This window comes from Hypanus sabinus, chromosome 2, assembly GCF_030144855.1.
Source record: "Hypanus sabinus isolate sHypSab1 chromosome 2, sHypSab1.hap1, whole genome shotgun sequence".
Classification (NCBI taxonomy): domain Eukaryota; kingdom Metazoa; phylum Chordata; class Chondrichthyes; order Myliobatiformes; family Dasyatidae; genus Hypanus; species Hypanus sabinus.
The window spans coordinates 147056513-147069416 of record NC_082707.1 but is presented as its reverse complement, the minus strand read 5'-3'; the positions used below and the strand labels follow the sequence as shown (position 1 = coordinate 147069416).

Here is a 12904-nt window from a genome sequence, read left to right as displayed (position 1 = left end):
TGCATGAAAATCTTGCATATTTATGCAGAAATAGAGAAAATTCTACAGGGTTCATGAACTTTCTAGCACCACTGTAATTGAAGCTTACTTGAAGCAAGTGGGTACCTCAGGCTGCCAAAGCAAGAAGTTAAAGATCTCAGTGCACACTCCAGATCAGCACAGGCCTTTAGTACTTGACCTTGTATTTCGTCTAGGCCGGATGCTTTCCATGGGTTTACCCTCCTGAAGGCTGCTCTCATGTCGGCCTCAGAGGTTGAAATCTCAGGGTCTTCAGGGACTGTGGGAGTTTGTGAAGGTTCATCCATGTTGTGACAGTCAAAGCAAGCATAAAAAGCATTGAATGTCACAACCACAGGTCTGCATGCCCTTTGTAGGTGGGTTAACGAATGGGTTTGGCAATCATGCTCGTGTGTTTGCCAATTAGTGTTTCATTTCCTTGTGGTAGTATTTAATTCCCTTCTTCTCATTTGTCTCGTCGGAACTTGACGAAGAGCAGCAGCAGCAACGCTCCCTGATTACTGTTGTCCTGGTTCCAGGAAAGAAGATACCCATTTAGACTGAAGATCTTAAGGAGGGGTATTAATTCAGTATTAAGCTACTGTTACTGAGCACTGTATTAGTATTAACTTTAGTTTGAAAGTTTTATTTGACAGCCCTGTTGGCCTAGTGTTACTGTTTTTCTTTTACTTCTGCACAGTTCCTATTAAAAGTCAATGAACTTTTGATCAGCTTCAGTGAATCTGTCTCAGGATTTGGGCCGCAACTGCACATTTCTGTCATTGAGCTCATTTGAGAACGAAGCCTTGTTGTCACCTATGTCACTTGGTTTCACTTTGTAAGAGGTAATAGCATTCGAGCCAAGCAACAGCTGTTGAGCATCCTTCATCGATTCAAATTTGGCCCAGAATTGCCTGTTTGCATCTAAGATGGCTTTCCAGAGATCATACCTGGACCTCTTGTTCTTGGTCACCATACCTGAACGCCACTGATCTGGCCCTCAACAGATTGTGGATCTCTTGGTTCATCTAGGATTTCTGGTTGGAGAAGACACTGAATGATTTTGTGAGGACACACTTGTCTATGACTGTTTTTATAAAGTCCATCACAACCATGATATATTCATTCAGACCCTCTGTTAAATCCTTGAACAAGGCCCAGTCAATCAACTTGAAACAATTTTGTAGCCATTCCTCTGCCTTCCAGGACCACCTCTTTGTCGTCCTTATCACTGGAGCTTTACTCCGTATGTCTGTATGCAGGTAGGAAGAGGACAACCAAATGATCAGATTTCCTGAAATACAGTCTTGGCACGGAACAGTAGGTATTGTAATTAGGCAGACTTCTACAAATAAGCCTGAATGAAGTCCCCAACAGTGATTTGAAACGCATCAGAGTAGGCTCTTTCTTGTTTGCTGATGGCAGTATTTAGTACCTCAAGTGCCTGCTTAATGTCAGCTTTTGGCAGTACGTAAACTGCAGTCAGCATCATGGAGGTGAACATTCTTGATAAGGAGAATGGTCGACACTTAATTATTAGATGTTCCAAGTTGGAGGAAACAAGAGTGTAATAAGACCACTGCTTTCGAACACCACAAAGAGCTTATCATGAAACACAGATCCCACCTTTTCCCTCACTGAATCAGAAGTCCATTCTATCCTGTGTATCAAGAAACCCTCTGGTCTTGCCAAAGTATCCGGCTTGTCTGGAGTGAGCCGTGTCTCTGTGGAACAGAACACAGCAGTTCTTCACTTCCCTCCAATATAGCAATCGCCCTTAGGTCCTCAATCCTGTTCCCCATCGATTTGTATATTTGCTACAAGGTACTGGGTTGAGAAAGTTTCATACCACAGCATTTTAGCCTGGCTTGGAATCCTCCTCTCCTCCCTCTCTTCTGGCCATGGCGTGTACCGTCGTCTGCTTAAAAGTACTGTACCTGCATGCTTGAGTGTTAAGGCTGATTTATACTTGTGCGTACAGGCTACGCCACAGCCTATGGCAGAGCCCTGATTTTCACTTCTGCATCGCTCTATGCCGTAGCGAGCATGTGTTGGTGTGCGCCAAAATGCTAGTTGGTGGTGGAGTTTCTATGCCACTGTGTTGAGTTTCTTCGTGAGAGACGCAGACAAGGAAATGCATTTCAAACATTTGCGCATGTTGGCAGGTAGATTTGATGATTTGATTCATCTATTTCGTATCGATGTACACACAACCTACAAACATGGTGGAGAAACAACTAGAAATGCGATGCTACCAAGTGGATCAATCACAGTTGTTGCAGTCTGCGTTGCCACAATACGTGAGTAACTTTTTTTGAGAGGTGCACATCACTCTATGGCATAGGGTACAGCACAGGTACGGCGTAGGGTACGCAATACCTATGGCGTAGATACGAGGCACAAGTCTTCCAAGTCCTTCAGAAGATCATGGAATTGCTAGTCTGTTAAGACAGTTCAAAAGTTCATTACTTAAAGGGAAATTACAGGCTGCAGATTGCAGTGAGAGAAGTTCAGAAGAAATATATTTAGAAATTTTATAAGTTGCCCACAACATGTTGCTGAGGTTCACTGGCCCCATCTTACAATGATCAAAGGTTTCAAAGGTACATTTAATATCAGGGAAATGTATACAATAAACATCCTGAAATGCTTTTTCTTCACAACCATCCACGAAAACAGAAGAGTGCCCCCAAAGAATGAACAACAATTAAATGTTAGAGCCCCACCAGCTCCCCCCCCCCACGCATAAGCAGCAATAAAGCAACGGTCCCCCTCCCCCACCAGTAAAATGAAAGCATCAGTACCCACTACCGAGTACTCAAACGTGCAGCAAAGACACAGACTTGCAGTTCCCCAAAGACGACTCGATCACCCAGTATACGACATTTCACGGGCTCTCTCTCTTTGTCTCTCTTTCTCTCTCTCTCTCTCTCTGTCTCCCTAATAAGGGAGAAAGAGGTGTCTCCGTTTCACAGCAAGAAGGGAGACATAGCAAACAACTCACTGAATTATAATGTTAAAAGTTCATTGCATTACTTTTTCCGAGCTCTGTGCCCAAAGAGCTCAGGTCTCTGGGCACATAGCCAAGAGATCTTCCATCTCCCACGACACACTGGTCCTCAACACCAACCTTCGGTCTGCCCATCTCCAAAGCCACAAGATCCCGGAACTACAAAGGCGAGCTCATCTCTTAGGCTGCATCATTGGCATATCAAATAATGGCCAGTCGTGAAACCCCGAGAGTGGGTCTCATCCCTGCAAAAAAACAAAGTCAGCGTGTAACTCCAGGTCCTGGTCATCAAAAGAACTTTGAAAGGGAAAAATAGAGATATTAAAGATGGAAATCAAGCCGTTTCTGAAGATGCAAGCAAGGGAGTCTCCATTAGGCACCATTGTCTCCTCCTAAGCGGCTACCTTAATCATGGATTCACCTTTGGGTCTGAATGAATATGTCACAACTGTCACTGACTTAATTAAGCCCTCTGTGGATAAGTAGGTGTCTTTGAGAGCATACTGAGTGTTCCCAAACAAGAAAACTTGGATGAACCAGGAGCTACTCAGTCTGCTGAGGGCTAGATCTGCAGTGTTCCAAGACCAGTGATCCAGAACCCTACAAAAAGTCCAGGTATGACATGCAGAAGATTAATTATAAAAGTGAAAATGCAATTCCTTATGAAGTTAGAAACACAATCAGATGCACAACAGCTGTGGCAGGGTTTGCGTGCGATTACTTCCTGTGTCAAAACATAACAGCATGAATGGCAATAATGCTTCACTTCCCAATTAATACAATGTCTTTTATGCATGCTCTTAAAGGGAGAATTAATACCGTACCTGTGAGATGGGTCAGCTGGTTGAGTGGTGTTACAATAACAATCTTGCTCTCAAAGACAGCAATTCCAAGGAATTGATTGTGGACTTCAGGAAGGGGAAGCAGTAAGAACATATAATACACTAGTGCTTATTGAGGGGTCAGTGGTGGAAAGGGTAAGTAGCTTCAAGTTCCTTGGCATCGGCATCTCAAGAGGATCTGTCCTGGGCACAACATATTGGTGCAATGCCAGTGGCTGTACTTCATGAGGAAATTTAGAAGGTCACTTGACTGGTCGCAGACCATATGGTATGAAGGCCCCAATGTACAGGATTGACAGGAGCTGCAGAGGACTGTACACTCAGCCAGTTCCATCTCTGGCACAGCCCTCCCCACCATCGAGGACACATTCAAGAAGTGGTGACTTGGAAAGGTGGCATCCATCACTTAGGACCCTGTGTTATAGCTTTGTGAGTTTAGCAGCTTATATTTAGGCAAATCTTTGTTGCAATTAGTCAAAGTCACCATGGTTTCTGTTAAGGGAAATCTTGTCTAACAAATCTGTTAAAGTTCTTCGATGAAGTAACAAGCAGGGTAGGCAAAGGAGAGGCAGTGGATGTCACTTACTTGGATTTTCAGAAAGCGTTTGATAAGGTGCCACACATGCGGCTGCTTAACAAGGTAAAATCCTTTAGCATTACAGGAAAAATACAGGCATGGATAGCAGAATGACTGACAGGCAGGAGGCAGCAAGTGGAAATAAAAGGGGCCTTTTCTGGTTGGTTGCTGGTGTTCCTCAGGGGTCAGTATTGGGACTGTGGCTTTTCACATTGTTTGTCAATGATTTACACAATGGAATTGATGGCTTTGTGGCAATGTTTGCGGATGATACGAAGATGAGTGGGGGGGAGTAGGTGGTGTTGAGGAAGCGATGCAATTGCAGCAGGACTCAGACTAATTGGAAGAATGGGCAAAAAAGTGGCAGATGGAATACAGTGTTGGGAAATGTATGATAATGCATTTGGTAGAGGAACAATGGTGCAGACTATTACCTAAATGGGGAGATGGTTCAAACATCAGAGGTGCAGAGGGACTTAGAAGTCCTCATGCAAGACTCCCACAAGGTTAATTTACAGGTTGAGTCTGTGATAAGGAAGGCAAATGCAATGTTGGCATTTATTTCAAGGGGAATAGAATATAAAGACTCAGCATCATCTGCTTGCTTTTATAAGACACTAGTCAGGCCGTGAGTATTGTTAACAGTTTTGGGCCCCATATCTCAGAAAGAATGTGTTATCATTGGAGAGAGTCCAGAGGAGGTTCATGAGGGTTTTTCCAGGAATTAAAGAGTTAATGCATGACGAGCATTTGGCAGCTTTGGGCTTGTACAAAGTTGCTGTCCAAGTTGCATGCCATCTTGGACAATGACTCCCATCCACTCCATAATGTACTGGTTAGGCACAGGAGTACATTCAGCCAGGGACTCATTCCACTGAGATGCAACACTGAGCGTCATAGGAAGTCATTCCTGCCTGTGGCCATCAAACTTTACAACTCCTCCCTCGGAGTGTCAGACACCCTGAGCCAATAGGCTGGTCCTGGACTTATTTCCACTTGGAATAATTTACTTATTATTATTTAATTATTTATGGTTTTATATTGCTATATTTCTACACTATTCTTGATTGGTGTGACTGTAACGAAACCCAGTTTCCCTCGGGATCAATAAAGTATCTCTGTCTGTCTGTACTCTCTGGAATTTAGAAGAATGCAAGGGGATCTCACTGAAACCTACCAAGTATTGAAAGGACTAGATAGGGTGGATGTGGAGAGGATGTTTCCAATGCTGGGGTATCCAGAACTAGAGAGCACAGCCTCAAAATTGAGGGGCGACCCTTTAGAACAGAGGTAAGGAGGAATGTTTTTAGCCAGAGAATAGTATAGCATTCTGTGGAATGCTCTGCCACAGACTGCAGTGAAGGCCATGTCCGTGCATATATTTAAGGTGGAAGTTGATAGTTTCCTGATTGGTCAGGGCTTCAAAAGATTTGGTGAGAAGGCAGGTATATGGGGTTGAATGGGATCCAGGATCAGCCATGATGGAATAGCGGAGCAGACTTGATGGGCTGAATGGTCTAATTCTGCTCCCATGTCTTATGGTCTTCTGGCTTACACTTCTGCTTTCCTTATTGAACGTAGGCTGGTTTCCAGGTTTGTTAGTGATAAAGTGAGGGAAGTGCCAGGTTAGGTCACAGATTTAGAAATGTAAATGGAATACATTTCTACAGTTATTGATGGCCCACAGCCCCTAATGAATACCCTGTTCTAAGCTAATAGATCTTGTCAGAATCTGACTGCCATGGACTGCCACACCTTAGTTCCACACAATGGTAAGTGTCCTTAATAATGAAAATAAGACTTGTCTGCAGAACCCTCTGCATTGTGATGCTTACTTCTGCCAAAACTGTTGAGCACAAATGTATCTGCAAAAGGTAAGTTGATGAGAATGAAGTCAAGTAAGTTGTGCTCATATTTTGTTGTCTTTCTATCCATTTAGTTTGACAGCAATGTTCTTAAGGTCTGGGCCAGATTGACTAGCATAATTGCTGTTAAGCCACTCCTAGTAATAGACAATATAACACCCCACCTTGATGACATGGTATACCCTAGATGCCTTTGGTGTTTCTTCTAAATGGAATTTAACTTCATTAGCTGAGGAAGATGGCTGGAAATAATTGGAAGTTTGTTTGCTTGTATCCGACCTGATGTCATTAGACTTCATTAGTCAATGTTCAGTGTTGATTCTGTACACCACCTCTAGTCTTTAGTTAAGACCTCTTTGGGCCTCTAGTCTTTAGTTCAATAATCATGAAAAGCCTGATTGTCCTAAAAGTTATTTGGTTCATAAAAGCATTGTCTTGAGCTAATGTTTGGCTCATTTGGTTCATTGATGTATTTCAGATGGCTATTACTTGAATTGTATGGGTTTGTTTGTATGAATATGATGATAATATGTTACCTGATCATCTGTCAGACAATACTCTCAAAATTTGAAACACAATTTAACTCCAGTAATGTAATAATATGTAGCATAAAGGGTATGAGTTGTAATTTAGCTTGCAAAGTGCAAACCACTGAGGTGTTCACTAATTCATATTGCATGTTTATAACTTATTTTGGGTAAATTATGCAAAGTACTTTAGAATTGTTGAAAGAAAGTAGAAGCAAATATCCTTCTAAACCGTATTTAATGTTGCAGAAAATGCAAAAACAGTGATGTGATCAACTGGCCATTCAGTCTTTTGAGGTTGCTATAGTGATTAAGAACAAGAGATTACTGCAGTTATACTGGTTTACATTCAGTACATCAAAGTTTAAGTCTTTCCCTTTGTCTGTGGGCAGGCTTGTTAGCTTGTATCACCAATCTCTGAAAATCATAATAAAATAATATAAATCACTAATTTATCATTTACATATTATTGACTTAAGGAATTGGTTCTCTGACATAAATCCTTATTTTTGTTTTGCACTGTATTCCCTTCTGAATAATAATTTAATAAATGATCTTCATTAAATTCCTAATCAATAATACCTTTAATGAAAATCAGAAGTTTTATTGCATGTGTTGCAAATAATTGGCAAATTTTAAATGAGACAAAAACAAGTTTTATGATTGTCAGTCTGTTAAGCTTCCTTAACAAATTATTTGTAATAGTTTAACACTCTGCAACCATATTTTGTTGTAGCTGACTATCCCTTTCTTCATGTACCAACTATGCTTTATGACATGGGTAATTAATGGAGGCAGCTGATGTTGGTTTTGGTAAATCCAGTTGTCCTCCCTCCCAGCTGTTGATCATAAGAGTAGTTAAACACATCTGTTTCAACAGCTGGCAATTAAATGAATCTGATACCTTTGGTTAAGCAAAATTTATTCAATCCTTCAAAAGCTATGCATGCTGAATCACATTAATAATTTCTCACAGTACACTTTCTATTGGTTAAATTTGAAAAATAGTTATTTTGAATATTGTCAAGGGGAAATGAGTTCTTACTTATTATTTTCGTGTATAAATTAATAAAATAATAAGGAAACCATCCATAGTAAAGTAAAGAATAGTTTTGATAGCAATGTAACCAACAAAATGACAATAGAAAGGGTCTCAAAGATCTACAGCCTTGGAACACACAACAAATTTTTAATTGTGTCTGTGCTCTTTTTTCATATTGGACACATTATTGTAGAAAACAAAGGGGAATGAATTCACATAAAAACCATGTGAATTTACATGACTGATACAGACATTGCAGTACATTGCTGCTTTATAGAATACCTCAGCTTACACACATATGATAAAGAACAAATTCAGTAGAGTTCTTATATAACATAATGTAAATTTGATGGCACATTATTTTTATAATGACATTATAATAGCATATCATGAATTATTCTACTGCTAAGGAAGAGCCTCGCAATGTCAGTCCAATTTCTATAAGCAAACACAGACTGAGGTCACCCAGAGCTTGATTGTTTGGTTCAAGAATCTTGCAGATTGACAAGAAACACCTAACATTCTCTCCCTATTTTGCATCTGTAATTGAGTGTGTCATTGGAGTGCGACATCTGTCAGAGTTTTCATATACATTTCTAAAATATATGTTGCTGTCAATGTAATTTTCTTGTTGTAAGCTGTTGCAAACATTTGAAGCCATATTTTTCTTCACTTTTTTTGTGTTCTCTGTGATTTCTCCTGAACTTTCAGGGTCTTTTTCATTGATTTGTTGTATCCATAAACTTGGAGACCCCAATCTTATCACTGTTGTATTTATTCTCTTTTGAAGTGCTTTCAATAGCTCATTGACTCATGGTTTATTTTTCTATCTCTGAATTCCATTGCTTTATTGTTTAAATGCTGCACTTAGCTTGATGTCCACTAATTGTATGGCAATTCTGATCCTTTTAGAGGACCTGAAGAGGGGAGGGCATAGTGCTTCTCAAATAGTGACTCTATGAAATAGATTCATCTGTACTGTTGCATAGTGTGAGCAATGTGCCTCCAAAAACTGCAGAGGGATCATTTCCAGCACAGGGAAAGCTTACAACCAACAGACACTGGTATCAGTTTAATCAGCGGGTCTTTGCTTCCCAGTATGCATTTTTGATTTCTGTTTTTTGAGTTTCAAGGCCAGGTCTTATTAAAAACATATACTTCTATTTTATTCTATAACCTACTTCAGGCATCAAAGCTTAAATATTCCTGGTATAGGCATAAACTTGTTCATTCGTAAAGAACAAAATCAATTCGTGTTTCTTTTAGCGTAATGTGCAAAAGTAGCAGTTTATAGTGTTATATAATGTACAGTACAACAAATGTGCACTTTGAATTTAAGCAAACAACCAAATGATAAATCAATGAGTGTGTGATGCAGTGAAACTAAGTAAGTGTAATATTTTGCAGGCCCAACTAATATCAATGCAGAAAGAAAGAGATATTGCATTTCAGCAATGTAAGAAACAAGATGAAGAAATTCAGACACTTAGGCTTTATTACAGGTAAGCTGCACAATTTATCTTCAATGGATTGAGCAATATTTAACATCTGTTTTCAATTTTAAATGGTTGTTTTAGGATGCATCTAAGCTGGTCAAAGTTTATTTTGCAATCAATCATTATTCAAGGCTACTATTTAATGTTTGAATGCATAAGGCATTTTTACTTTAAAAGTACTGTACGTTATCCACAAATAAGTTCAAATGCTGAGCATTTTTTTAATGAAGTAGTTACATGTAGGCATCCATCATTGCTTCTTATGATAGTAAAAATCTTAAATATTGTTTACATGAATAAACAACATTAATGTGGAACCAGAATAAAATAGTGCCAGACCTGTAAGGCTGTTAGAATTCTCAACACCCTGCTGCCACCCAGCACATACATACACCCTGTCTGTATGCCTTGCCATTTCCCCCACTCTGCAACTCACAGACACACTCTCATCCTGCACTGGTCACTTTTCATCTTTTATTGCGGCTCTTTCACATATTTATATGACCGTTGGTTTTATTATAATAAAACCAGTAGCATTATACTGTCTTACATAAGCATGCACCTTGTAGCATCTTACTGTATGCCAACATGTAAATCTTTAGGCCATGCCCCCGGGGACTTGTTCTTATATACTATTTTATGGCTGCATGCGTTGGATCACAACTATATGTGCTATGTGTACTGTGTTTTTCACCTTGGTCCCAGAAGAACTTAATAAAGCAAAGTTTAATGAAGGGCATAAAGAAGGATTAAAGTGAGATAATAATGGAAGATTAGCAAGGAAATTTCAGAACTTGTTGCCCAGGAAGTTGAAGACGCCAGTAGAGGGGAGATAAAAACCAGGAATGCATCAGTCCTGGTGAAGGGTTTCAGCCCAGAATGTCAACTGTATACTCAACTCCATTGGCACTGCCCATCTTGCTAAGTTCCTCCAGCATTTTATCTGTGTTGCTCAAGGTTTCCAGCATCTGCAGACTCTCTTGTATTTTGAATCTTGAGGTTTCTATTTAAGAAGCTGGGTATGAGAGAGCTGTAATAGCTGGGAAGTAACTGAAACACAAATGACCATGAAGTAGGAAGAACTCTGAGAGAAAAAAGGTGACAGAATGTTGAAGTATGAGCATTAGAATCAATTTATGAACAGTGTTATGCTAAAAGTTTAACAAACCAGGGGAGCAAATTCTGTACTTCCTTATAGCTATGTTAAGAAAAATGCTCTTCCTTTTTTCAATAATGATAAAATATATATCACATTTTGTTTCTTCACCTCAACTTCCAGCCCAGTATATTTAATTTGAATAACATTGTTGAATGTTGCATTGTGAGGAAATAGTATGATGGAGTTAATATTTAACAAGAGACTATGATGTATAAGAACAAGAACGGTCAGGACAAGAAACAGTTTCTTCCCCCAGGCCATTAGGTTTCTGAACTCCTGGCCGCATCGTATTCGATGTGTCACTGGTTAATCTGTTCTGTACCTTACAATATTTAGTATTAATGAACTTTAGTTTCTTATTTATGTGTGGTAGTAGATTTTATCCGTACCTTCATAAGTTACCATGTGTTATGTGCTTTACACCCTGATTCGAAGAAACTTTGTCTCATTTCTATATATAGTTAAATGACTATAAACTTGACTTGAAGTATTTGTGTTTTAAGTTCTGGCATTGTCTTTCATGTATTGAAAATTTCCAGCTTATTGCTCTGAGGTCAAGAAGATCACTAAGTAATTGAAATTGAATAGAAATAATGATAGGTATCATTCAAAAAGGAACTTTTTCTGGGTGATTTTCAAGTGAAGGGAATGGATAAGCATGACTAAAATATATAGAAGGTAAAATACATGATAATTATTGAGGACTGTCAATATTCTCACAAATTTCTCAAACATTCTCACAATATTCTCATAAAGAACATGACAATTCTAAAACAGTATTCTGAATTTTAATATTCTGAAGCACAGGAAAACAGAAAGGAAAGTACATTTGGGTGAGCAGTTACACCATACAGTGGTAAGATCATTTAGCAATAGCATGGGTTAACTACTGGTTTTCTGCGCACATATATTGAACATTTTCTAGTCAGATTTACTACTTTAATGTCTTATTTTGTTTTTCCTTGACCTACTGATTTCAATAGGCATGATGACGAGCAATAAAAAAAATCCACTATTGAAAGGGGCATTACAAATGTAGCGTTTGATAAATTTTAATATGAAAAAAATGAGTTTAGGTAAGCCATGTTCTTCCAAGGATTACTTAATCCTGGGTTATACAAAATCTGACAGAAAGACCAAGATAGGATAGAAGCCAAAAGCTATATGAGACATTGGGGAGACTGCACCTGGAGTATTGCATACAACTTAGTTGGCCGTTTTAGGACAGACATCATTAAACTGTAAGATTTAAGGCACAAGTTAACGTAGATGTAAATTTATTAAAAGGAGTAGTGTCCCTTGTCCTTAATAGTTAATATCATTGGCTATCATAATCTACATTTAGTTTTTATAAAAAGATACAGTTTAGGAACTGCTGGCTCAGCAAGACCATACTGCTCATTTACACCATGTGACCAATTAACACACTAATCCATATGTCTATAGAACGTGGGAGGAAATTTGCGCAGTAATAGGGTGATTGTACAAACTCTTTACAGACAATGGCAGACTGTAACCCCTGTCAAGGGCACTGTAATAGTGCTATGCTACTGTGCTGCCCCTTACACGTACAAAGAGAAAAGGCCCAGTTTTGTAAATTGTTTTACTTAGCTAGCTCAACAGAATCCACTTCAAGTGTTCATAGTGAAAATTATTCATCCTCTGAAGCATCAGTATGACTCTAGTGTTCCCATGGTGCCCACAACAATTGATGTTATCTGTTTTCATGTTAATTTCATGTTTCTTCATTTTTTTCCATGACCTATTCACTCATGGAAATAGATCCTGGCTTGCAATAAAATAGTTTAGTCACTGATTTAATATCATTTTAATTTATTAATTGGTTATTTATTATTTTATTTATTAATTGGAAATTAATTGATTATTTAAGAGCTGCTCTACCCAACAACCCACCTGTTTAACACTAGCCCTATCACAGGACAGATTACTATGACTAAGTAGCCTACTAACCAGCATGTCTTTGGACTGTGGGAGGAAACCAAAGCACTCAGAGGAAACCCACATGGTCATGGGAAGAAAGTACAAAGTCCTTACAGATGGCATCAGCATTGAACTCTGAACTCCGGAACACCCTGAGCTGTAATAGAATTACACAAGCCACGACACTACCATGGCACTCTAAAACAGTGTGGTTTATTACAGAACATTGTAGGACACGATGGCACAATGGATATTTACACATGTGGGTTACTCTGCTGGGCCCACTGGTTCTGCAGTCAGAGGGATTCAAACCTTTTCAGAACCCCAAATTAACTCTTCACCTTAACCACTCATCACTTGTTTAATATGATCCTAGAAATTGGTCAATATGTCTTTATACTTATTCAACAAGCTGTGATGCACAATTTTTCTGACTCTGAACTGAATA

At 39.0% G+C, this 12904-nt stretch overlaps 1 protein-coding gene across 4 annotated transcripts in view; it reads left to right on the top strand.

Annotated features, from left to right (window-relative positions):
- mipol1 (mirror-image polydactyly 1) overlaps nt 1-12904 on the top strand; it is a 330956-nt gene that overhangs the window by 263276 nt on the left and 54776 nt on the right. For all 4 annotated transcript variants that reach the window (XM_059956627.1, XM_059956599.1, XM_059956608.1 and 1 more), the window contains one exon: nt 9268-9362. In XM_059956627.1, coding sequence (XP_059812610.1) covers nt 9268-9362 — 95 coding nt within the window. The remainder of the gene's footprint in view (nt 1-9267; nt 9363-12904) is intronic.